This window comes from Nelusetta ayraudi, unplaced genomic scaffold (genome assembly GCF_046127955.1).
Source record: "Nelusetta ayraudi isolate G7.1 ecotype Tasmania unplaced genomic scaffold, CSIRO-AGI_Nayr_v1 ptg000134l, whole genome shotgun sequence".
NCBI lineage: Eukaryota > Metazoa > Chordata > Actinopteri > Tetraodontiformes > Monacanthidae > Nelusetta > Nelusetta ayraudi.
In genome coordinates this window covers 1,600,214-1,625,921 of record NW_027466184.1, presented here as the reverse complement: position 1 = coordinate 1,625,921, position 25,708 = coordinate 1,600,214, and the positions used below count along the sequence as shown (strand labels likewise).

The following is a 25,708-nucleotide window of genomic DNA, read 5'->3' as shown; positions in this document are numbered from 1 at the left end:
TGTATGTATGTATGTATGTATGTATGTATGTATGTATGGTGTATTCAAAATTGTACACTTAAGTGCAGTGCAGAACCTTTATTGCCACACTTCCAGCGAGGCTCGGTCCGGTCGTGAGGCGTTCGCTGCACCGGTGTGACATTTTGGACGCAACTTGAATTTTTTGTGTCCTTTTTGTAAACTCCCATTGTGTACAGATTGTATGTCCAGATGAACCAGGAAGCCGCAGTGGTAATTTGACAACTTTTGTGTTTATTGACTGGTCATAAAACATTCTTCAAACAATAAAACAATTTTAAACGTCCGTTTCTGTACAATGCTTGCTAAGCAACTTTTATTTATATATAGAAAATGTACGAGGAGTTGTTAAAATGACAAACCTCCTTCAAATTTTAATGGCAGGTACTCTGGAAAAAATAACAGCATTCCATCAACAAATATTTTCAAGCAATAAATATGCATTTATAAATAGTGTAATTTACATCAAGATTAGAAACAAAGGAACAAACAAACAAAACAAAAAAAAAAAATCACAAATGAAACTTTTATTCCATAAGTCTATGTGCAACCCATTCTCTTTGTGACTTGGCAAGTGAGATTTTTTTTTCCTCAATTTTCTTTCCATTTTTTACCTAAATGAGAGAGAGAGAAAAAAAAGCCCAAGTTCTGAAAAGAAAAGAGAAACACAAACATAAAGAGTTGTAAAAAAGAAAGAAAGAAAAGAAAAGAATAGTAGAAAAGAAAGAAGAATCACCTAAAACTCTTCACATTACGATCATTTTTTTGGATTTTGGAGATTTTGCTGTCGAAAGAGTCTTAAAATTACCAACTACCGTAGATAAAAAGACTAGTAGTTACGCTAGTGCTTCATAGGGGGGGAGGGGGCAGAGGGGGGGCAAACAAAATATAAGGTGGGAGGGGTGAGGAGGGGTGAGGAGGGAGGTGGTGGTGGTGGTGGTGGTGGTGGTGGGGGGGGATACTAGAAAAATCAAATCATCATCCGTCACCAGAATAGAGGAAAACAAAACGAAACAAAGGGGAAAGACGGAGAGAGAGAAGCAGTCCAGTCAGTAGTCTCTCTCTCTCTCACTCTCTCTCTCTCCAGTATCTACAAAAAATGATTCCACCTCTCCACGCCCCCCCCCCAACCTCCCCCTCCCCCTCTTGATTAAAGTCCTCCAGGAAAGAGAAGGTGGCTGAGGAAGAGGGACACAAGTCCTGCCGGTGAAGCTCGCTGGGCAGGGCTAGGGGTGGGGTGGGCGGGGCCTCCCCCTGACCCAACAGGTTGCATAGACAGACAGACGCTTTTGGCTGCCTCGCCCCCCCGCCCCCTTCCGGTCTGTCAGTCCTGGGTGGTGGAGGTGCAGAGTGAGACAGCCTGGGCTTCCTGAATATCAGAAATGGTCCACACTGGTACTGGGTTCCTCCCTCTGGCTTGGTTCTGGTTCTGTTTGTCTGCGGTTTTTGTTCAGGCTCGAGACGAGTTCCTGCTTCTTCTTTTTTGACAAGAAAAACTAAAAAGCGGGCTTCATGGCTCCATGGCAGAAGAGGAGAGGAGAGAAGAGGAGAGAAGAGGCGGCGCCTAATGTCAAGATGAAGATGAGTGCAGGGGCGGAGCCTGGAGAGAGAGGGTGATTAGCTGTTAGCTCAGTGAGGGCTTGCTAACAACTAGCCCTGATGCTCATCAATATATTAGCTTCAAGGTCCAGTGTGTCAAATTTGGCTCAATTTAGGATTTTTAATATTAAAAATATTTATAATATTATAAATACATGAATATAAGCGTATACTTATACAACAGTATACAGTACAATATACAATATATATATACAGTACAATATAATATAATTTTATATAATTTGGTTATTCTACTTATAGAATGGTTCATATATATTTGAATTTTTTTCCCACTGTTGGAGTTCAACCACAAACTTTTAGCTTTTCTCTCAGTTTTTTTTTTTTTTCCTTTAAGTTCACCCCCCCCCTCTCCTCGGTGACTTACTAATGTGAACTGGTCGTAGACCTGCATCAGGTCATCCATCCGGTGCTGCTCCAGCACCACAAAGTGGTCCAGCGTGGCGCTGCCCTTGCGGGCGCAGTCCTGGCAGTGCACCACCTGCTGCTTCTTGGACAGCAGCTCGCGGCGCACAAACAGCAGGTTGAACACCTCCACCTGTGAGGGAACATCACGGAGACACGCCGTCACTCGCTTGTCCCGTATTCAGCCCTCCGAACACATCTCCAGAAACATTTCTCTGGTGACGGCCTATCACTGCCTCAGCGTCCCCACACTGCCACCAAGTGGACAGGGGACCCATCGCAGTTAGCCACTGAAAACAAAAGCAGTAAAGGTCCAGTTGGAGATTGTTAAGAAGAAACAACAACATCTAATGATTACATTTTAGATTGCAGAGTCTCATTTAACTCCCCTTGGGACTCCGTACTCTCCCCCTCCTGAGCTTGCCAGTGACCTACAGTGGCCTGCCTGCCTGCCCAAACCTGGACACCTCATCCACCTTCTTCTTCATTGGTTTAGTTGAGGACACCAGCATTCACCCTCAATACCAAACGCTATGCTGTCAGGCAGCTGGATTGTCCACACCAGGCTTCCCTTATTGATCCACGTATGGGTGCACAGGGCCACCGTAGCTCACCGGCAAGCTTGAGAGGGGGAAGCAGAGAGTGAAAGACGCTGCAATCTAAAATGTAACCACTTGATGTCGCTGTTTCTTCTACAGAATCTCCGAATATTACACACTTCACCGTGAAGTTGACGGACAGACTGGTTCATTTATTGATGTCATTTCTAGCGCTAGATTCGACCGCTCCTCGCCATAGATGTGAAACTCTGTTACATTTCCCTGCCCCCCCCCGACACCTCCCCCTCCTCCTGCGGCCCAGGAGGGGGCACTAACCGACCTCGCAGATGGTGCAGTAGTGGGCTGGCTCGTCCCTCGTCCTGGGCCTCAGCACCGTCTCCTTGCCAGCCGCTGCCAGGGCTTCCTTCACCCACTGGCACTGCTTCAGCGTCCGCAGCAGACAGTACCTGCAGACAGACGTATATATATGTAGACATCTACTTTTAAAAACGGGCCCCCGACCTGGCATGATGAAAGATCCGACTCGGGGGTTGGAAACACCCGCGCCACTCACTTGATCATCTCGAACAGCTTGTGGTCCGACACCTTGATGTTGCGCGCCATGTTCCAGGAGAGGTGCACCATGGGAACCATGGACTTGACGCTCTGCAGCTTGTTCCACTCGTAGCGCTCCACGGCCAGCTTGTACTGGTGGGCTGAGATGGGGGAGGGGTAAAACACACATATCACTTGCTGACCTGTACCAGGGGTCAAACTTCAACTTTGTCCTACAGACATGGGAGCAACTTGCAGGTTCATTTGGTTCAGTTGGTTTTCAATCTGATTGTACAAAGCGCTTTGAGGCGGCCTTTGGATGGGATTTAGCGCTGTACAAATAAAAGTAGACAGATTGACTGACTTGCGAAGAAGAGGAAGTTTCGGGGGCGTGTGAAGGAGGTCGGTGGGGGATCTGGGGGTGTGCGGGGGGGTAGTAAAGGAGAGGTGCGTTTGTTGTTGAAATGGTGGCGCAATCAGCTCGGCGAGGAGCGGAAAAAAGGTCACTAATCAGCACAGAATTGCTTCAGAATATCGCCGTAAAGGTCAAAACGTTGCATCTGGAACTCCTTGGTGAGTGCAAAGACCGAAGTACTGATGCCCCCCTCACCCACCCAACCCCACCCCCGCACCCCCAAAAACACAAAAAAAACTGTTAAGGTCAGCTGAATTTTTGGGAGTTGTGTGATTAGTCCAGATGTTGGCGTACCTGTGAGCGGCCCCACGTTCCAGGCGATGTTGTTGCACCAGCCGATGGCCTGCACCCAGTGCACGGTGCCCGTGTTGAGCCACACCAGGTCGCCCGGACGCTGGATGAAGCGGTAGACGGGCACGTCGGCCTCGTACAGGTCCTCCAGGTTGGGCCACCACGAGCCCATCAGGAAGTTGATGTTGTTCCTGGGGGGGTGGGGGGAGTGGAGAGAGAGTGGTGAGACTGGGAGGAGGGGCGGAGGTAGCAGGTGTGGCAGAATGTGGGCGGGGCTTACTTCTCGCAGAAGTTGCTCATCACCCCCCAGTAGGGCTCTGGCACGGCGAACCACTCACAGTCCCCCGGACCGATGTTGATGTTGACCGCACAGAAGTTGTTGTGCTCCTGGTGACCTGTAGGGGGAGAGAGAGAGAGAGAGAGAGAGAGAGAGAACATCCCTTTTGAGCATCTGATATTGCATTTTTTGTTTTCTTTCTTTACGTTCAAAATAAACTTCAGTCCATCACTCAATCAGTCACTCAATCAACTATTATCATTAAAACCTCAATTGCACGTTTAGCTCCAAAAAGAAGCAAACAACAAAAATGAAAAATGGCCTGATGGCAATAAGATTGAGGGATTCCTGCTGCTGCTTCCAGTGAGTGTGACTCCAGTGGATGGAGTCTCCAAGTGAGTGGAGATCATCGCTGACTCAGTGTGAACCACTGAGCAGGAGAACAACATCCAGCCGCTGGTTCTCCAAGTTGGCCCAAAGACCATTTCCTTCTTGATTCATCTCAATGAAATGGAGGGTGTGTGTGTGTGTGTGTGTGTGTGCATGCCCCCACCTGGTATCCTGCTCCCAGGCACCTTCATGTAGAGCTGCACTGTGTTCATGCCCAGAATGGTGTGGCCCACGTGGCTCAGCAGGTTGCCGGCTGACACCACCCGGGCGAACGCTGGCAGCTTGCTGAGCTCCTGCAGCTGCTGCTTCCACCTAGTGGCGGGGGAGGGAAGAGGCAGGCCAGGGGGTTAGGACAGGGTGGTGGTGGTGGTGGTGGTGGTGGGGGTGAGGGTTAGCGGGAGGAGGAGCCGTACTCACTTCCTCTCGTCCGACACGTCGATGTTGGTTCCAAACTTGATGTGCTTGAGCGGCCCTCTTCTCTTGCGCGCCACACTGGAGACACAGTGATGACAGTTAGCAACGTTCCAGGGTGGGATGGGGGGGGGGGGGGGGGTGAAGTAGGTCGAGCACTTTTTGTAACCACACCTTTCTGCCGAGGTGGGCTCTGTGTCCGAGGGCTCCTTGAGCGCCTTCTTCTCGTTTTCCTCCTGAGAAGAAGAGAAACTGGTTTACAAGCTGTGTCACACAAACGTGAAACACTCCGGAAATGACAGCAGCAGCCTACGAGCCCAGCTGAAACACCACCAGCACCCCGACCTTTCAAAAGCCTCCACGCAATGTGAAGTTGGAGAACAGCTCCAGTGTGCAATATTTGGAGATTTTGAAGAAGAAACAGCGACATCACAAGTGGTTACATATTTGACCGCATCTTTCACTCTCCCTCCCTGTCATGAGTTTGCCAGTGAACTACGGTGGCCTGCGCACCCAAACGTGGATACTTCATCCACCTTTTTCTTTCTCTTCTTCGTTGGTTTATTTGAGGACGCCAGCGTTCACCCTAAAGCAAGATGGCAGCTAGCTGGGACCAAGACCCTTTTTGATCTATGGAGATTTTCATATTTGAATAAGAACTGTTCTATTGGTGAGAAAACCAAACTACTTTTATTGAACGGTGAGGACACACGTTTATTAATGTACTTATGGGCAGTATGTTAAATTTTACCAATATAAAAATCGTAAATCAGATCAAATTTTACACAGCAGACCTTTAAATGTAGCTCCTGTGGACTTGAACTTTTGGCTGCTATGTTTTATTTTTCCTTCCCTGGCGGCGACTCGCTGCCTCGGCTGTCAGTTTGATTCATTTCAATTCACTTCAACAAATTCAACTCATCTTCCCATCACATCTGTGATTCACTGTGTCCAGTGTTTGCAAGCTGTCCACTCTCTGTCCAGTCAGAGCCACATTTTGTGTCACTGATCGATGCATTCACTTTTCACTCTGTCTCTTTAAAATCCTAAATGATGTATTTAAAAGTATTGAATTGTACCGTCAGCTGAATATTGCGTATGTGGTGAGATTGGTGTATCGATTGGTGTATTGCTACAGACCTACTGAAGGGGCGGGACTAACTCTCACTAATTCCCCGACACTAACACCAATCGAAGGGACATCGATTTGCTCTTTAAAAAAAGATGGGGAAAAAAACAATCTGAAGCGCAAAGACAGCTGGTTTGTTGTGATTGGTGGGTGGGTGGTGTTGCCACATGGTTGTGGTGCAGTGAGCAGCGTGACTCAGCCAGCGGAGCTGTCGCTCAGCCTGGACGCTCGACTGCAGACGCAGAAACCAGCCAGCAAGGTGAACCTGCGCTGGTGGTGCCGCAGCTGAAAGGCTCCACGCTGCCATCTACTGACCGACTGTCAGTCTGTAGTGCAAATGCACCTTTAGCGCAGCGCACATGCAAAATGTGGCCCGTCCTTTTCAATGTGACAAAAAAAATTAGAGGTGGAATCCGATTAATATGATATTATAATATTAGTATATTATAGTAATAATAATAAATGGCTAGGGATGCACCGATACCACTTTTTTACAGAAGAAGAAAAAAGCCAAATGAGTACTGACCCGCAGTGACTCCTGGAAGGAGGCGGCCTGGTACTGGGCGTACTTGGCGATGGTGGTGTGGGCGCGGGCGCTCTCGCAGCGCCACATCTTCTTGCTGCCCGCTGCGTCCCAGTTCTCGTCGGCGGGCTGCGAGAGCTGCGTCCACACCTCCACCAGGTGCTCCGGGTTGGCCTCCACCAGCGTCTTGGTGGAGAACAGACCCAAGTCTGCACAACACAGATATCAAACCACAGGGGGGATCGGTTAAGTTCAAAAGTTGATTGTGTGTGTACTTGTATATGCCTGTGTGAAAGTGTGTGTGTGTGTGTGTGTATCTATATGGAGAGAGAGAGAGAGTGACGTTATATGAATGCGTAGGTAGATATTGTGCATATGTTTATGTAAGTGCATGTATGTAGGAGGCTATGTAAATATATATACATACATATATTATATACGTACATATATACATATTTGTATATTCATACATATGTATATATACATACATACAAATATGTATGTATATATATACATATATACAGTAGGTGTATATATATATACATACATGCATAAACAGGTATATATCCACACATATACATGTGTATATGCAAATACATACATTCATACATACATATATATTGTATTTGGAGAAAGGGGTGAGAGCTAAGCCATGCTTCTTTTCACTCCTTTTTCAATAGGTCACTTGTTTTCTTTTCTGTGTTTTATTAATTTTGTTTCCTGAAATGCTCTTTCTATATGATTTTATGTAAAGGAGTTGTTTAATCACAGTTAGGAAGCCTTGTCAAATTTGCATCTTCAAAATAAAATACAATAAATTAAACAAAATGAAGATAAATAAATATATAGACAGACAGATACGTAGTTCGATAGGTAGATAGATGGGTAGATAGATAGATACGTAGATAGATAGATAAGATAGATAGATACGTAGATAGATAGATAGATAGATAGATAGATAGATAGATAGATACGTAGATAGATAGATAGAATGTGACTTGGTTGAGGAGGACTGACATTAAAAGTAGGGGTTAGTTTACCCAGTTTGAGAGCTCCAGCCAGGCCTCGGATGACGGTGACGGGGTTGGAGGGGTTTGTGCAGAACTGGTGCAGCGGCGGGAAGAAGGCGTCCCTCTTGTTCTCCAGCTGTAGAGGGGACAGAAGGGGAGGCGATAAACAGGAAGTAATCGTGGATTAGACGGTCAGGGTGGCCTGAGAACATAGGTGTCAAACTCTGGCCCGTGGGCCAAATTTGGCCCTCGAGGCCAATACAGAATCACTACTAGAGCTGCTGGCCTGCTGCTATCATACAGTATATGTAGCGCTAATACTACAAATCCCAGAATGCTCTGCTCAATCAGGACAGGACATTCATTTGAAGGATATTATTATGACTTAATGGGGTTAATGTTGTTATTTTATTTTTAAATGTATGATTGGAAAAAGGTTACTGTTGAGGCATACAATTTTTATTTATTTTGATGTTTTGTGGTTTTTTTTATTATTTAAAATTGGATTTTGCATTTGTGCAATCTGAGGTTTTTTATTGTATAGTATTACGCTTTGCTTTGTTCCATATTCAGGTTGTTTCGCTCCATATAAAAAGGTTCACTGTTTTATCTGGAGGAAGATTTTTGCAAGAAATATCTATAGTGGGCCGAGTCGTGTTGTTACGATACTGGATTTCAGACTTCGGTACGATACGTTGGAAAGTACTGATTTTCAATACTAGCAACTGCGGAAGTTCCGGGTTTCGACGGGGGGGACATTGCGCTGAAGTACCGCTGAAGTACAGCTGAAGTAGTAGTATTCATACATGTACAGAAAATTGATACTGACACAATTTTTAGTTTTCAATATCGATATTTAATCGATATTTTTAACAACACTAGGAACAAGACTTTGTCCAAGTTTGACATTTTGGCCCCACTGTGTGTTTGAGTTTGACTGCCCTCTGGGGGGCTAGAACCAGAGGTGGAGGGACAGTTGGTGACCAGTTGATGACCAATACGCGTCCACTCACGTAGATGCTGGGCGTAGGGGGGTTGAGCTTGTCTTTGGGCAGGGCTGGCGAGGGAGGGGGGGGCAGCCGCGGCGGGGGGCACTTGTCCAAGAGGATACTGCTGTTGGAGAGGCCGTTCCTGCCCAGGTTCCTGTACACACACACACACACAAACACACACACACACACACACACACACACACACACACACACACACACACACACACACACACACACACACACACTGTGAAATCAAGTGGCTTCCCTCATGATGAAGCTCCTCCCAATTAATTTCATCTGTTAATAAGATGATCTGACAAAGCAGCAGCCAAAGTGACTCAGTGAAAGACTCTGCTGATGGTTCCAATCTGCACAGCAACAAGACCGCCCAGTGGCCTTCGCTTGTTATATAACACAATTTTGAGTCCAAGGGTCTGCAGTAACGCCGTCGATCCACTGGGTGGAGACATTTTCAAAGGGGGATGCAACACACAAAATCACGAAAAATGATTCAGCAGCTGCTCAAACTATTTATTTTTTAGATATTAAAAACTATTTTAACCACCTTATCCACAGTCGTAAATTAATAAAACAAATAATTTAGTTCGGTTTTCACTAACTGAATTATTATACATATGTACAAATATATATATTTGGGCTGTCCGTCGATCAAAAATTTAATTGTGATTAATCACATTAGCGTCCCGAGTTAACTCGCGATTAATCAACATTTTTTTAGCGGTGCTTCCGTGGCCGGTGTGAACTCAGGATGAACAGAAGGGCTGAGGCTCTCGCCCGATCTTCAGGGCGATTCTGCCTCCAGTGTGAACCAGATTCTAACCTTGCGTTAAGAAAATTAGTACCGTTAAAAGGAGTTATTAACGCGTTAACTTCGACAGCCCTCATATATATATATATATATATATGTGTGTGTGTGTGTGTGTGTGTGTATATATATATATATATATACACATATGAAATAATGTATTCTTTTATTATCTTTTTCCCAAATCCAGTGACTTTCACAAGAAATAATTTAAAAAATGCTGTCGAGGTCACCCACCTGCAGGCCTTGAGCACGTCTGTGGAGCTGGGGTAGATGGATATGGAGGACGACGATGATGAGGAGGTGGTGGAGGTGTGGCCGTGTGGGGGCGTGGCTTTGAGGCCGGGGTTGCCGGAGGTGGCGGCGGGCGGCTCGGCCTTCAGCGGGCTGCGAGAGTCCTCGGAGATGCCTCCTTTGCCGTTGCCGTTGAGGGCGGGTGGTGGCGGTGGTGCCGCCACGGTGGCAGCGGGACTCTGTGCGCCCGGCTGGCTGTGCTGCTCAGAGGACCTGGGCGAGGGCGTGGCGGTGGACACGGCCGAGATGGGCGAGGAGGCGGCCGAGCTGCCGGCCCCCTGGGGCGTGGAGGGGGGCCGGGCGGCCGGGTGCACGTTGTTGACCCTCTTGTGGGCTTCGGCGCCCTCTGGTGGCGGCGGCGCCTCTCCCTCCCGGGAGTCCCGCGCCCCCGCCAGCAGGGCCGAGAGTCGTGGATTGTCTGCGCTGAAGCTCGGCTTCTCGCCCTCCGCCGCCGCCGCTTGCACGTGATTGGCCAGCACCACTGCCTCCTTGCCGCTGTCGGCCGGCGGCGGAGGCGGGGGAAGGGGAGGGGGCGGCGTCCTGCCCCCCGGGCCCCCGTTGCCGAGGGCCGCGGCCGGGCTGCTGCCGTCTTTGGTGGCGGCGGGCGCAGCAGGTGCTGCTCCACCTGAGGTAGCGGAGGGTGGGGGCAGGGAGGGGGGCGACGGGAGGTGGTTGTGGGGGGGCGACGACGGGGCGCCGGCCGGGTGTCCCACCTGGTTGCAGGTGGGGGCGGAGGAGGAGGAGGAGGGGCTGGGCGTGGGGAGGTGCGGGAGGTGGCCCACGGTGGCGGGGCCCGGTCCGAGCGGAGCAGGCCCCCAGTGAGGCCCCTGGAGGGGGGAGGGAGGGGGGGAGAGTGGCAGTTAGACAGAGATAAAAGAAAAACAACCTTCCAGGACTTTTCTGTGACCTCACAAGAAATTATACGAAAGCAGAACAATGAACTGGTGAGCAGCTAGTTCAGGCCTGGGCAAACTGTTTGACTGGTGGGGCCACAGTGGGTTCTAAAGTGTGACGGAGGGGGGGTAGCGGAGCAGCAGCAGATGGATGGAGTGTTTTGGTGAGCCACCTCATAGGAGGAAAAAATCTATCATGGGGTATGTAGAAAAAATGTTGCTTTAAATGTCAATTGAAAATTAACCAAAGCAAAGTTGCAACCAAATCAGTGTCTTTGAAGCCCCACGGTGTTTAGCTCTTTCTTGAAATGACTCGGAAAACACTGAAAACATGGAGGAAATACAGCTAAATACAGCTATTTTATGACTGACTGACTATTAATATCATTTCATCAAGTTCAGCTTAAGGGCCGCATATGGTCCCCAGGCCGTAGTTTGCCCATGCCTGCGGTAATTCGTCAGTCGCGGTGAAATTTCATGACTTTTCCCACTAATTTGACCAAACGCCCCCCACCTCCCAGCCAGGTGTCTCACCTGAGAGGAGTTTAGGTGCAGGGCCTGGCGCGGCAGCGTGGCGTCCTGTGTGGTGGTGCTTGTTGTGCATGTGTGAGGTAGCGGTGCTGCGCCGGCGGCAGGCTGCAGGTAAGGCACGTCTCCGTTGGGTCCAGCGGGGCTCCACTGATTATTATTATTATTACTGCTGCTGCTGCTGTTACACGCCGAGGGGAGGGGGGGTCTCGGGGGTCCGTGGCTCCCGGCGCCCACCGGCCCGTTGGCCAGCGGGGCTCGGTGGGGTCCCAGGTGGGGTCCCAGGTGGGGGCGGGCGGGCTGGAGTCCGGGGCTGGGCGAGGGGAGGGCGAGGTGGGCGGGGCCGTTGGGGAGGGAGGGTCGCACCTGGCCTCCCGAGGCGTTCTGTCTCATCTGGAAGAGTGCAGCGCAAAAACAATGACAAACTGAAACGTTTTGCGAGCCTTCGCGATTCAGAAAAACTGACAAAAAAACAAAACAAAACAAAAAAAAACATCAAGTGGGATGAGATGTGAGCGGCGCCCCCACCTGGTGCTGGTGCTGCTGCATCATGGCGAGCTGAGCCTCCAGCTGCCCCAGCATCTGCAGCTGCGGCGGCTTCAGGCCGGCCCGGTTACCTCGCAATTGCTCCAGCAACTGCAGGAAAAGATCAGATGAAAAGGTTCATGCCGAGGTCGCCGGCGAAATTTAGGCTTCAAAAATAATAAGAGGCGAGATGTGAGGGACCTGTAATTTCTGCGGCGAGAGGTACCAGTTGGGGACTGGCTGCTGCGCCGAGTTAGCGGCCCAGGAATCCGTCTGAAACACAGGGGGTAAGAATAAATATATACGTACATACATTTTTTAAGATAATCATCCTTGGGCTGTTTAGCATCAGCGCTTCTCGACACAGTTATTTCCTGATGATGAAGTCCTGACTCAAATTATTCCACAAAAATAAAAACACCAGCTCCTCTTCTATCTTGTCTAATAAATAAATCATTGAAATTACTGAATTGAATTGTGCGTCCTGCAAAATGAAGGCCCAACAATTTCTCAATAAATATAGAGACGAAGCTGCGAAGCCGCAACCCAGTCAAAACAGCTCCGCGACCCACTTTTGGGTTGCGACCCGCCAGTTGAGAAACACTGGTTTGGCATGAATGAGGGCAGAGTCCCCTCCGTCCTGCTCACCTTGGACGGGCTGGAGGCTCTTCTCCTCTTAGCCGGGCAGGACGGCTCCTCAGCGGGGCCCAGAGAGCCCACCTGAGGGGGCAGAGACTGGACCGAGCCTCCACCCTCCACACTGTGGTTGGGCTTACAGGCCTGGTGGTGGGGGGGGGTTGAGGTGGAGGAGGCGGGAATTGGGTCGAAAGAAGTGAGTGGATGAGAAGGTCGCAGGGGAAGAGAGGAAACGTGGAGGGCAGCCAAAACAAACAACAACAAAAAACAACAGAGGGGGGGCGGGCGAGCCAGTGGGTTCAGAGTGGTGGCACAGGAAGAGAGGGAGCGCAGCAAGGTCAGAGGGCAAAGCGAGGGATGCAAATGGAGGAGGGAGGAGAGGGAGAGAGAAGAAGAGCAACATGGTCATTCATTGGTTGGCACACAAGTAAGGAAAAAAAGTTCCCCGGCTTCTGCTGCTGTTACTGCTGTTACTGTTACTACTGCTGTTACTGATGATGTTACTGCTGCTGATACTGATGATGTTACTGCTGCTGTTACTGATGATGTTACTGCTGCTGTCCTGGAGCTGCCGCAGCAACAGCAGCTCCTGTGCAATTCTCACTCTTTCCAGGTAGGCTGGCAGGAGCTCATAAATATGTCTACAATACAACTAAATGCAATCAGATAGTAGTTGTAGTCCATAAAAAAATTAAGAGTAAAATCTAAAGTTCAACTGGCTGCCATATTTGGTTGGACTATGATGGTGAGGAAAAGGTTGGTTGTTTTGTTTTTTTGACATTCAGGTTCAATAATCTGAAGGCCTTGAATCATCTCCAGTGCAACAGCTCCTCTCTCAGTATTCTTCCATTCATTCTGCCTCTATTTGTGAGAGATCAGACCTTGGAGAAAAACTTTCACTGCAATCATGTTTCTGAATTTCATGAATTTAGACAAAAATGCCATATATATATATATATATATATATGTATATATATATGTATATATATATATATATATATATATATATGTATATATATATATATATATGTATATATTTTTATTTTTTTTAAATCCGTCTCAATTCACGACTTCAACCCCGACCAAGTGAAAACATCCCCAAGGTTCCAATCGAAGGTCTAATAAAGGTGAACAGAGACAAAAAAAAAAAATAAATAAAATAAACTCAAAGCAGATCAATGTGGTGCATTATTAAAGAGCTGCCAGTCAGTTAGACGACAAGGACCACACACAGAAAAAAAAACATATGGAAAAATCTACTGCGTGATGAGTGGGTTGAGTTGAGGTGACGGTTATGAACACTAGGTGGTGCCACTGCGGCGGCAGCGCAGAGTGAGTGGCTGCTGGGACATCTAAGGTCAACTACTGGGGTGAGGGAGGGGGGGGGAGGAGGGGGAGGGGGGATGGACAGAGCCAATGAGCAGCGTCTGTGGCGAGCACGACCTCACCCATCACTCTGGGGGGGGGGGGGGGCAGTATTGTGTTTTGTTTTGTTTTTTCTATTTGCTGATAAATGTTGCTGCGAAAACAACATCGAAAGAGAAATTAATCAAAAGGCAGAGAACAAGCGTCTTACTGAACTACTGAATTTGCTTCTTTTTGGTGAAAGTGGAGCATGATGGGTGAAGTCGAGGCTGCTGTGAGCTGGAGGGAGCGCTGGATGGGCAACACGTGGCCGGTAACGCGCCACCAAAACAAGTTGGGAGCAGTTTCTTTGTTCGCTGTTTGTTTTTTTTATTGGATTTCCCTTTTTTTTTTTTGACATGATCGCAAAAATGCAACAAACACCACAGAGTTTTAATTCTCAATTCTGGGCCAAATCCAGATCCAAAGCAGCAGAGTGGAAGCAGGAAGTACTAGTAGCAAATGTATTCACTTGGGTCAAGGCACAAGAGAGGAAAATGCATTTTTTAATTTTAATTAAATTAATTGTTTAAAAAAAAAAAATGTCATCAAATTTTTATTTATTATTGAGCATATTTATTTATTTGACTCATGGCGCCACGGTCCAAGTGCTTCCCAGCGGCGCTTTTTCTTAATTGAACAAACGGGTGCATGCGTGTTTGTACCGTCTTTGCACCCCGCGGGTGGGGCGGTGGTGGTGGGGGAAAGGGTTGGAGGGAGGCGGGGTGGGGAGGGGTGTGGGTGTCTCTCTCTGGGTGTCTCACCTGCTGCGGTGCCCCGCTCAGGCCTCCCTGCCTGGAGGTGAGCTCTGCTGGGATTGGTAGACTCCACGCCTCCTCAATAAGAGGGAGCATTTTACTTTTACCCTGCTGTAGGCTACTGAGCTGGGGGTTACTCAACTGAGCCTGAGAGGGAATGGAGAGCGGCGTGAAAAAAAGCAAAAAAAAAAAAAAAAAAAAAAAATCAAATAAACAAAAGCTTGTAAATAATAGTAAGAAAAGAAAGAAAAAAAAACCCACAAGGCTTTTTTTTCTGCCGTCTGGTCGCTTGCTGGAGTGAAAGCCATGAGCTCGAGGAAACAACAAGGAAATGAGCAGCAAATGGAATATATGTGTCGTGTGCAGCATCGATCCCCGCGCTGCACCCCCCACCCCCACCCTCGACAGTCCCATTAAGACAAGGCCGCCGCTGCTGCTTGTCTTAATGCAGTGATGCTCACACAGCTGGTGGCAGATGGAACATTCCTGCATGCAGGTGTTATTTCAAAAACAACACAAGGAAGAACAGAAAGAGAAGGAAGTGACATAATCGCTCCGATACATAACAGAGATGACTCATGAGGTATTGCCCCCCCCCCACATCCCCACAACGCCCCACTGATCAACTCATCACTATTTACAGTAGCTACTCTGCAGGTTGGGGCGGAGGCGGGACTTCCTGTCTAATCTTTCTGGCTAATTAGTCGTCGAAAGTTCATTCATTGGATTGGACGACAGATTTTTTTCCTCCCTCCAGGCTTTTAAAATGAATGACGTCAGAATAAGATGGAAGTATAACCTAGCTCAGGCATGGGCAAACTATGGCCCGGGGGCCAGATGCGGCTGGTTTCCAATCCGGCCCGCCGAACTTGAAGGAATTATATTAATAGTAAGTAAGAACTAAAATAGCGTGAACTATTGCCGGTCCGAACTCGGCCGGTCCAAAGCTGGGGAAAACCCACCTGCAGGCATTTGATGCGGTGGGCCAGCGCGGCGGCGTTGGCGCAGGCCTTGCTGCGCGTGGCGTTGATGTAGCACTTGATGGCGTCGTGCGGCTGGTTGCATGACTCGTACAGCGTGCCCAGGTCCATCCAGGCGGCGGCGTGGCTGTGGTCCAGCTGCACGGCGCAGATGTAGGCCTGCAGCGCGTCCATGGGCTGGTTCTGCTGCTGGTACAGCACCCTGGGGGGGAGTGGGGAGAGGTTACAATGAGCAGGGTCTGGAAGGGAACCAATGAGATCTCCTCCTCTGCTTCCTCCTCATCCTCCTCCTCCTCCTCTTCCTCCAGCAGACTCTCACCCGATGGAGCACCAGGTGTCGGCGCTGGCCTCTGATTTGTCGATGGATTGCCGATAGGAGATGAAGGCGTCCTGGACCTTGCCAATACTGGAGTAGCACCTGGAAGCACACACACACGCATTCAACTCCTGCACTGTTGGCTCTGTTCTCTGAAATCGCATTCAATTACACACTGAAGGCAACAACTAGGGATGTTAACAATTAATCGATTATCGATTAATTGTCGATTAAGAATTTAATCAATTAAATTAGTCGCAATTAATTTAACATTTTTTTTACACTGGGTTTTTTGTTAAATGGCGTGTGTCATCGATAATGTGCATCCCTAGCAACTGCTGTCAAATCCATCCCATCTTGTGTTCAGCACATCCTGACTGATTTTCCTGCACTGGTAATGTTCTTTCCAGTGGATTATTTCATGCAGCTGCTTCTAATGGAGTTCACTGCAGAAGTGACTCACTCGCAACACAAACTTTTCAACGGCAGTGTGAATCAAAACTCCTGAAGCTGATGAACACACACACACACACACACACACACACACACACACACACACACACACACACACACACACACACACACACACACACACACACAAAAAAAGGATTCCGATGTCATTTTTGGCTGTCGCTCAGTTGCACCACCTACCTGCCAAGGAAGTACCAGGACTGTCCGGAGTTGGGATCGGCCTCCAGAGACTTCTGCAGACACTGGATGGCATAGCTGTCCCTGCTGCCCCGCTCCCCCAGCTGCTCCACCGTGTGATGCATCCAGCCTGTGAGAGAGAGGGGGGGAGAGACAGAGAGAGAGAGAGAGAGATTGAGAGAGAGAGAGTCAGTGGCTGTCCAGCATCTGCTTGAACCGTCCTCCTGACTCAGGGCCTCCTTACCGAGCTGCTGCAGGGTGGTGGCCTTCACCTGCGCGGGGAGATCCTCCATCTGCAGGAGGCTCTCGTAGGCCTCCTTGGCAGCCCGGTGTCTCTTCTGAGAGAGAGAGAGAGCGAGAGAGTGAGAGAGTGAGAGGGTGTGTTGGAAATAGGTGGCATTTCCTTCCCCGGTGTGGTTAGAGCGGGATCGGGACACGACGCTGCGAGCGTCAGCGAGGGGAGAATCCGTCTGACAAACAGGACTCCAGCGAGGAGCGACTGTACTCGCCGGCACCAGCAGGGAGAGGCGGGAGGGAGACCACTGGCATACAAAAGAGAGGCGGAGAGGGGGGTTCCTTGTTTCCGTGGCAACCCACGCACCGATCAGCTCGAGGGAATAATCTCCCGTAGCCCCGCCCACCCGCTCCTGCACGCTCCCTCCTCAGGTCTGCCCACACCTGCTTGCAAAATACAGTGACGACGAAGGGGGGAAAGAAGAAGAGGAAGAGGAGGAGGAGGAGGGAGGGAGGGACCCCCCCCCCACACACACACACTCCTCGGATCTTCAACGCCCGGCGAACGCCTTCGTCTGAATTAGCGGCAGCAGGAGCCCAGGCACGTGTCCTTGGGAGAGGACGCAACTAAAACTCGATTTTTTTTTTTAAAGAATAAAAGTACGAATAAGAACAAGAAGGCCTTTATTGATCCCACGCAGGGGGCATTAGCATAGTGAGTGCAGCAAGTACGGCGCAAAGAGTGGATTAAAAAAATGCGAAGAAATAAAATACACACAAACAAATGATTTACATCTCTAAAACAGTGTTAGGAAGAGCTAATAAGTGTGAATAAGTGCAAGTGAGTGCTTACCTGGATCTCATAGAGATGGGCAATGTGGAACTGGACTGTGGGGGCGTGGGGGGGCGGAGGAGGTGGAGGAGGAGAAAGACAAGAGAAGGGCAGGTTAGAATGGAGGTTGGTCAAGAGGGGCTTCCTGCAATTCCAATACCCCCCCCCCCCCACACACACACACACACACCCCCCCCACCAGCAGGGAGTTCAGGTTAGCCTAGCCTAGCATAGCCTGGGCTAAAGTCGGGCTACAGCCCCCCCGTCGTCCTCCCGACGTGCAGCAGCTCCTGCGGCGGCCGGCAGCAGTCTTCCCTTTGTCTGCTGCTGCTGCTGCTGCTGCGTCTCTGATCTGAGCTGCCTGAGTGACTCTCAGCAGATTGGGGAGAGGGAGGGAGGGAGAGAGGGAGAGTGAGAGAGAGAGAGGAAGGGGAAGAAAGACGGGTTGCTGCCCTCGCTGCTGCCAGTGTGTAAGAGAGAAAGTGATAATAAAAAGGGGAGAGAGGGAGGACGGGAAGGAGGGAGGGAGGGAGACACGATGAGGCAAAAGCAAACAGCGAAGGGGGGGGGGGGGGTTATTGCTGTCGCCAAGGTAACAGGTACCAGGATGGGGGGAGGAGGAGGATGGGTGGGGGAAGGTGAGATGGCAGCAGCATATTAAATAACTCTACTCTGCTCCAGCCGACTCTCCCTCTCTCTCACCAGCTGACAGAGGACACAACAGGAGAGCGAGGAGTTCCCCCCCTCCAGGTGTGATGCGCCGCACACGCCAGTCTCTCATTGGCTGATAGATCATCATCATCAGCAGCAGCAGCAACAAAGCAAGAAACGGAGGAGTTCAGGTTTCCGTCCCTCTTTGAGACGCTGGCACCGCGTTGCGCTTCAGCATCCAGCAAACGAGGCGTTCAAGTGCCGAGACTCTGAGACGGGACGAAGCAACTCCGGATGCAGCTTTGTTTCAAACTGATGTGCTCCGTGATTGAACAGGAGCAACGCGCAATATGTTGACAATAATGTTGTTTGATTGGTTTAATCTCATGAGCTTGTCATTGTTTTCCAATCTTTTTATCCGTCGCTGCTAAAAGCACAAGGTGAGCAACTATTAGCATTGTTCTTTCATGACGGACACGAGACTATTGTAGATGTTATCTTCGTACCTGGACGAGTTGTGTGTCTGTTACAAAAAAAAAATGCTCACAATCGTATATATACCGTATGGAGACATAATTAACCTCGTTCACTTACCAACATAGGTGCCAAACTCTGGCCCGCTGGGCCAAATTTGGCCCACGGTTTAACTATATTTGGCCTGGTATTACACAGTACTTGTACAGCTAATACTACAAATCCCAGAAAGCTCTGCTGGTATTTTGGTGCGCCAATCAGGACAGGACGCTCACTGAAGGATATTATTATTAATTAATTGGTTTATTGTTATTTTATTTTGCATGTGTGCAATATAAAGGTATTTATTGAACAGTAATAAGCTTTGCTTTGTTCCATGTTCAGTGTTGAAACAAAACTTGTTTGGGTCCATATTAAAAATGCTCACTGTTCTATCTGGAGGAGCATTTTTTCAATGAGTATCAATGTAGGACCAAGACCACGTTTGACATTATGAGTTCGACTCCCCTGGATGAGAAGGTGTGCAAACCCGAGAAACAAAGCAAACAATCCCAAAGAGGCGCTACTCACTTTCAGCTTTGGACAAAGTGCAGGGGTTGGAGTCAATCAAAGCCAGCTGAAAATGCTGCGTGGGGAACAGAGGTCAGAGGTCAGAGGTCAGTCCCACCGGCCAACCTACTGCTTGTTTTAACCGTGAACTCTCGAGGCTCTGGGTTCTGTCGGCTCTCTCTCAGACATCGTATGTGTGAAATAGTTTGTTTTTTGTTTTTATTACCTTTAGGCTTGACTCGTAGTCGGTGTTGACCTTAAACATGAGGCCCAGCCGCAGGTGGATCTCCTTGGCCCGGGAGAAGCCCGGGTCGATGTACAGCACCTCCTGGAATGCTTTGATCGCCCTTTGGTGGGGGACAGGGACAGGCAATGATTATTGAAAAATGAAAAATAAATAAATAAATAAATAAATAAAATAAAATAAAATAACAAAATAATTATAAAATAATACATATAATATATGTATATATATATATATATATAATAATTCCCTCTGAAAACCAAATTCAAAGCTTGTGAGAGGAATCGATGCGTTTGCTGATGTTCGCAGTCCGAGTATTTCATTTATTTCTCTCGGTTTGTGTTTTTTTTACAGCGAATTAGCCAGAAACCAAGTTCTCTCAGTGAGGTCGCCATGGCAACAGCAGGAGGCAGCTTTTCCTCCAGAGCGTTTTTTTTTCCCTCCGTCCATTCGTCCAGCTGGTAATAACAAACACACACACGCGCACGAGCGCAGCGCGGCGTGGACCACGACCGAGCTGATCGAGTCCAGTTCTGGTCTGTGAAACATGCAGCAGTAGTAATAGATGCAGACGGGTTGGGACTCACCACTGAAAGGCGTTATAGTGGAAGTAGACCATTCCCAGGCCGTATAGAAAGGCCGCATTCTGGGCGGTGGGCAGAGAGAGAGAGAGAGAGAGAGAGAGAGAGAGAGAGAGAGAGAGACAGAGAGAGAGAGAGACAGAGAGACACACGAGGTTAAGATGACTTACTATTTTTTTCACTTAAAGTCGAACCATTACCGCAGGAAACTGGCCTGTTTTTAATATATCATGTTTGCAAGTTTGGCGCTATTGCCAGCGTGCGCGCAAAGACAACTCGGGGCCGAGCGCTGCGACTTTTACTCCCAAGAAATCACACACAGTGTGTTTATGAGCACCTGCAAGGCGCACTGGAATTCACAACAAAAACCTTATTAGAGAGAGAGAGCACGAGAGCGCGAGAGCGCGAGAGAGAGAGAGAGAGAGAGAGAGAGCGAGAGAGAACAAAGGAAAAATCCAAAACTAATTATAGGAACTTCTTGAAGAACGGACCAGCAACCAGTCAACCAGTGACTAATTACCAGGTACCAGGCTGACCGCAAAATAAGAACCCCTGGGGAACAATTGTGAAACCTGAAACTACTACCACTACCACTACGGCTACCACTATTACTACTACTAGCGAGCTGAGGCCACAGGAAATATGCTAATTTGCGTCAAAGAAAGTCAGAGTGAGTGCGTGTGTGTGCACAGGATGTGAGAGTGTGAACGCTGCGTCTCACCTTCCAGTAGTCTGACTGTAAACTGTAGTACCTCTGGTAGGCCGATAATGCTGCAATGAGAGCCGAGAGGAGGGTTACAACCGAGGGGGGGGGTAACAAACAACGAATGGAGAGATAGAAAGTCAGAGAGTCGGCCAATCGGGTTCCACTAACCTTTGGGGTAATCTTCCAACAGCAGATTGAAGTGGCCCAGCTGGCAGAAGATCTCAGGCTCCACTTTGCCCTCAGCCTTGAGGATGAGCGAGTCGTAGCAGCGGACAGCCTGGAGAGAGAGAGAGAGAGAGAGAGAGAGAGAGAGAGAGAGAGAGAGAGAGAGAGAGAGAAGGAGAGAGAGATTCGGCATTTATTTAGGGAAGCAGGTGCATTTTTATTTTCAATTATTTCTGAATATTGTTTTTTTTTTCAGCATCTGTTAACATTTGTTCATCCAACAGCCGTGCAGTGAAGTCGAGCAGGCGGCACAGCAGCTTAGGAGGTTGTGGGTTCAATTCCCATCGAGGCATTTTGCTCAAGTCGTTTGCCTCTCTAGTGAAGTAAGCGGCGCCCCCTGGAGCACTGACCGCAGGAGGGCGCGCAGGGACGGAGAAGGAACGGATGGAGCCGTCGCTTCCTTACGTCAGTTAGTCAGTCATTAAATAATCAACTGCTTATTTTTTTAAATATCGGATTCAGAAGCACTTTTGCTCCGAACGTTGTTATTATTATAACAAACAACAAACCTCCCTCGACATTTTAATCTAATCAGTCAGCGATCATCTGTTGCTGTTGTTGTTGTTGTTGTTGTTGTTGTTGTTGTTGTTTGTGGCGGCCATGTTGCCGTGCATCATGTACACGTTTCAACGTTTTACGGCACGAAAAAACAACAACAACTCAATGTTACTTGCATTCCTCCGCGCTTGTCCAATTATCACCACTTGACTGAGTCCCTCTAATTAATGCAATTAATTCATGTAATTTTCCAACTTGGAACAGTTCCAAGACCCCCCCCCCAAACGCATCTTCGAACATTTCGACTACTTTGCAACGCAAGCGTTTGAACTGCTTGCTTGTGTTTAGGACGTGATTTATGACAACGACGAGGGGCCGAAGGCATCACACTCCCAAAACAGTGCGCAGGTTAAACGAAAGTGAAACAAATACACTTCCCTCCCCAACAAGCTACTCTCTGGCTAGTTCACTGCAAAGAGAGTTCCCGCCACTGACACCGGCACTCGCAGGACGGCAGCGGGAAGGAACCTTTCTGGGAGACATTTCCCCGTGGCTGCAACGTGCAAAATGCTGAGTCATTAAAAAAAAGGGAGGGAGGAGGTGAATCTAGTCCATGTGCTAGCGACGGCTAACAAAACATTGTGAATCTGGATAATTGCAACTTCTGGGGCAAACACTTCCTGACGTAGGTGTCAAACTCTGGCCCTCGGGCCAAATTTGGCCACTGGCCAAAATCACTACTAGAGCTGCTGGCCTGCTGCAATTATACAGCACATGTAGCGTTAATACTACAAATCCCAGAATGCTCTGCTCTGTATTTTTGTATGTCAGCCAGGACGGGATGTTTATTGAAGGACATAATTACAACTTCATCGGTTTATTGTTGTTATTTTATTTCTAAATGTTTTATCAGCTCGTGGAAAAAGATTACTGTTGAAATTTAAATTTAATTTATTTTACTGATTTTCTTTTTTTTTTTTATTCAATTTTGCATGTGTGCAATATTAAGCTGTTTAGTATGACGCTTTGCTTGTTCCATATTCAGGTTGAAACAAAACTATTTCACAAGTTACCTCCATATTGACATATAATAAGTGTTTTATTGCACTTTTCTTATCGTTGAACCTCGCTCGCTGACTGAACCCACTTGGCCGTGCTAATAATGACCTCGCTCAACTGTTTTGGATCAGAGGTTATCGGCAGCTCGGCCACCACGCCGGGCGACGTGCGAGCTCCAGCCGCCCTCGCCGACCCGGAAGTGGCGCAGGTGACGCCCAGAGAAGCCTTGGCAAGAAAAAGGTTTGACGGGAGGCGCGACGTGAAAGGGAGGCGCGGCGCAGCCTCGGGCGGGGTTACGTCACCGCCGCTCGCCGCTTACTGGTGGTGATACAGTGACCTAGTTCTGTCGCCAGGGTTGAACTCGCAGTTTATCTTGCGTGTAGACAGAGAGTGACGGCGCGGCCAGACAGCCGAGTCGCGTACGAGCGGCTGACGAAATTCAAACCTCTGCATTTAGTATTCGATGCTCGGGTCGCAATCCTCCGCGTCTTAAAAACAAACAATAGTACGTTTGATTTTCTGCGCTTTTCTGAAATTTAGAGTTTCCAATTGACCTCACACGCAGACACAGGGAGAACATGCTAAACTCCACACAGAAAGGTCACAGGCCGGGAATCGAACTTGCAACCTTCTTGCTGTGCGGCGGCAGCGCTAACCACTGCGCCAATATGTCGCCCTAAATACCAAATAAATAATTTAAATACAATAAAAACTAAAATAAAATGGTTAGAGTAGCACGTTTTGAACAGACGGGTTGTAAGTCTGGGTTTATATACAGGAAGAGAGTCCATGTCACAGGTGTCTGATGGGCGAGCGATCCAGAGTTCCATGGCGCTTAGACGGCAGGAGGGTCCAAATCAGCAGTGAGGAAACTGTGGTCGTTTGAATCCAGCAAAGCAGGTGTTTGGCCACTTCCTTCAAACGCACTCACGTTGGCGCTGCCACAGAACTGAACGAAGGGCTTCTTTGACGGCGCGTCTCGGCAACTCGCTGCATCAGCCGTGTTTGTCTAACGCGGACATCACCGCATTCTCTGCTATACGCCGTGATGATGGATCTCACGCGTTTGTCCTCAGATGCCCTGGCGATCTACTCATGTGCATACATAGAACAAGTCTGTTGTTGTTGTTTGTTTTTCTTTGGGAGGGGGAGTGGTGGGGCGGGGGGAACTATTCTTACGCCTCAGCGGAGGGCTGCATCTGTACACTGTGACGCCCAGACTTCATCCAAAACCATGTTGCATATTCTGATGCCTCTATGATACAGTTTTGCATATTCATTAATTGATAAATGGTGCATATATAAATTATATAGCGCATCATCCATCTTTCATGTCTTTTATCTGCTGTACTTTTCAGAAAGCTGGGGGTGAAACGTGCACTTCTGAAAAACAGCCCTCTGTGATGTCACAAACGGCACTTGATAACTCCACCAGGTAAGTGACACGCGCACACGTGCACACACATTAATTCCACTCTCTGACACCGCCTCCTTATTTTTCGTCACCTCCTAAATATGCGAAAGACCCAGAAAACAGAACGCCTTTAGCAGGACGCTGTAAACAGAGCGCTAAACATGCTCATTTCTGGAGATCAACTGCATGTTGTGAGTCCAGGACGGGCACCATGATGGCATGACACCAGGCTTTCAAATAAGGGGGGTGAAAACAAGGATAACTATACATTTTACGGAGCGCTTTGATGGAATGTGTCATCTATTTTAATTCACAGTGTAACCTCCATGGGTAAGATGCAATTTCGTGCACAAGGCCCAGTTTGATGTTCAAGCAGCACCAGATTGCACGGTGCACGCTCGAAAACGGATCTCTGGTGGCGTGCCAATGTGGCCTTCTGTAGCTGCACAGCGACCCGAATCGACGATCTGGATGTTCAAATGTGGCGTCGGTGGTAAAAGACCCACCGAACAGTTAAAAAAACAAAAGAAAAAACCGAGCCCGAGACAAAAGGCTTGCACCGCACGTTGTCCACATCCTGAAGGCAGCAGGCTGCTCCAGCAGCCGCGGCTAATGCTACATGAGGACACTTCCGAGGTGTCCCGCACCATGGGCGGCTGTAGCTGGGCTGCACTCCGGAGAAATCACCCGGTGGCTGAAACATTCACCGTGGATCTCCACACACACACACACACACACACACACACACACACACACACACACACACACACACACACACACACACACACACACACAAGACACGCGTGTTTATTTGCCTAGTTGTGTGTCTGTGTGACACTCGAAATTTTCCGCACCGAACCGAGGGGGGGAACTGGACTCGTGTCGGGGGGTGTTGTGTGATTATTTCCCCCCTCCAGCACCACCTGCACCCCCGGCAGCAGCTCACACGGTTAATGTGCCACACAAAACCATGACGACGTTAGTACCGACTGAGGGGTAACATGACGGGGCTACGGTGCGCGGAGTGACGTTAGCCGTCGGCTAACAAGGGAAGGGCGGCTTCCCGGACCAACGTTCACCGTGTTGTCAGCTCCAGCCCCGGCCAGCCAGTCGCTGCTGACCGCGGGGCTGCGAGGCCGAGCGGCTGGCGGTTATCACGTCCCGGAGGCGGCGGAGCCCGCAGGTGCAGTGCAAAAGGCTGGCCGTTGACCGGAGGAGAGCGGCGCTAGCCAGTTAGCTTCTGGGGCTAGCTGGGCTAGCTGGCCTTAGCCAGAGAGAGAGGGGGAGAGAGAGAGATAGAGGGCCACTGGTGCTCCTGCCGCCTCCACTGTGAGGGGGGAGAATTAAAAGTGTAGCCGAAGGCTGCGGGAGAGGGCAGCGGTGGTCGAGGCCGCTGGGCTGGAGGGGGGTGGGACACACATCCGGCGAGAAACGCTACCTTTATCAACAGGGCCTTCGTTCTGGCGCCATCTTCATGAAGCTTGTGAAATCCAAACAGTGAGCTGCAAGCAGAGAAGACAACACAGGCGGCTCAGTACCACTGGCAGAGGGGGGACCGAGGGGACACCGTTTGAGGCATGCACAGCGGGACAAATGAGCTGAAATTGTCAACGGTGCGTGCGTGTGAGTGCAAGGGCGTGCCGTGCCGACCTGTCGATCCCGGCTAGACTGTCCCTCTCCGGGGCTGTCAGTGTCGGAAAGTCCTCCTCTGTTTCACTCGCTTTTCCCGCCGCCATTTTCTTTCCCTCCTCATCACCAGCAGCAGCAGCGGCAGCCGAGCCGAGGCTCCGAGCGGCGGCGCAGGCGGCGGCGGCCACCGACACGCCGCACGATTGCATGGGAGAATCGGCGACGCGGCGAG

The 25,708-nt window shown here is 49.2% G+C and overlaps 1 protein-coding gene across 2 annotated transcripts; it reads right to left on the bottom strand.

Annotated features, from left to right (window-relative positions):
- Positions 1-232: 232 nt before the first annotated feature.
- On the bottom strand, positions 233-25,694 carry LOC142904972 (lysine-specific demethylase 6A-like). 2 transcript variants are annotated; one of them, XM_076051410.1, is made up of 30 exons: positions 25,498-25,694; positions 25,286-25,349; positions 20,820-20,928; positions 20,667-20,716; positions 19,952-20,010; positions 19,347-19,467; positions 19,142-19,196; positions 17,468-17,502; positions 16,625-16,718; positions 16,384-16,510; positions 15,736-15,834; positions 15,399-15,618; positions 14,443-14,583; positions 12,287-12,418; positions 11,840-11,911; positions 11,642-11,749; positions 11,120-11,506; positions 9,636-10,519; positions 8,594-8,723; positions 7,611-7,716; positions 6,574-6,779; positions 5,093-5,154; positions 4,925-4,999; positions 4,671-4,819; positions 4,121-4,235; positions 3,844-4,031; positions 3,154-3,295; positions 2,920-3,046; positions 2,003-2,173; positions 233-1,618 (listed from the first exon to the last, which is right to left on the bottom strand). In XM_076051410.1, the coding sequence occupies exons 1-30, from the start codon at positions 25,683-25,685 to the stop codon at positions 1,589-1,591; spliced, it is 4,446 nt and encodes a 1,481-aa protein (XP_075907525.1). In that variant the 5' UTR covers positions 25,686-25,694; the 3' UTR covers positions 233-1,588. The 2 variants fall into 2 exon arrangements, with proteins under 2 accessions (XP_075907525.1, XP_075907527.1); XM_076051412.1 differs by lacking the exon at positions 14,443-14,583.
- Positions 25,695-25,708: the final 14 nt, after the last annotated feature.

What these genes read in the sequence shown, in the direction of transcription:
- LOC142904972 (XM_076051410.1), bottom strand. Translation starts at nt 25,685, where the DNA reads ATGCAATCGTGCGGCGTGTCGGTGGCCGCCGCCGCCTGCGCCGCCGCT. An exon ending in AGTCTAGCCGGGATCGACAG is followed by an intron (nt 25,350 to 25,497) that starts GTCGGCACGGCA and finishes CTCTGCTTGCAG; the next exon opens with CTCACTGTTTGGATTTCACA. An exon ending in CACTTTGTCCAAAGCTGAAA is followed by an intron (nt 17,503 to 19,141) that starts GTGAGTAGCGCC and finishes ACGCCCCCACAG; the next exon opens with TCCAGTTCCACATTGCCCAT.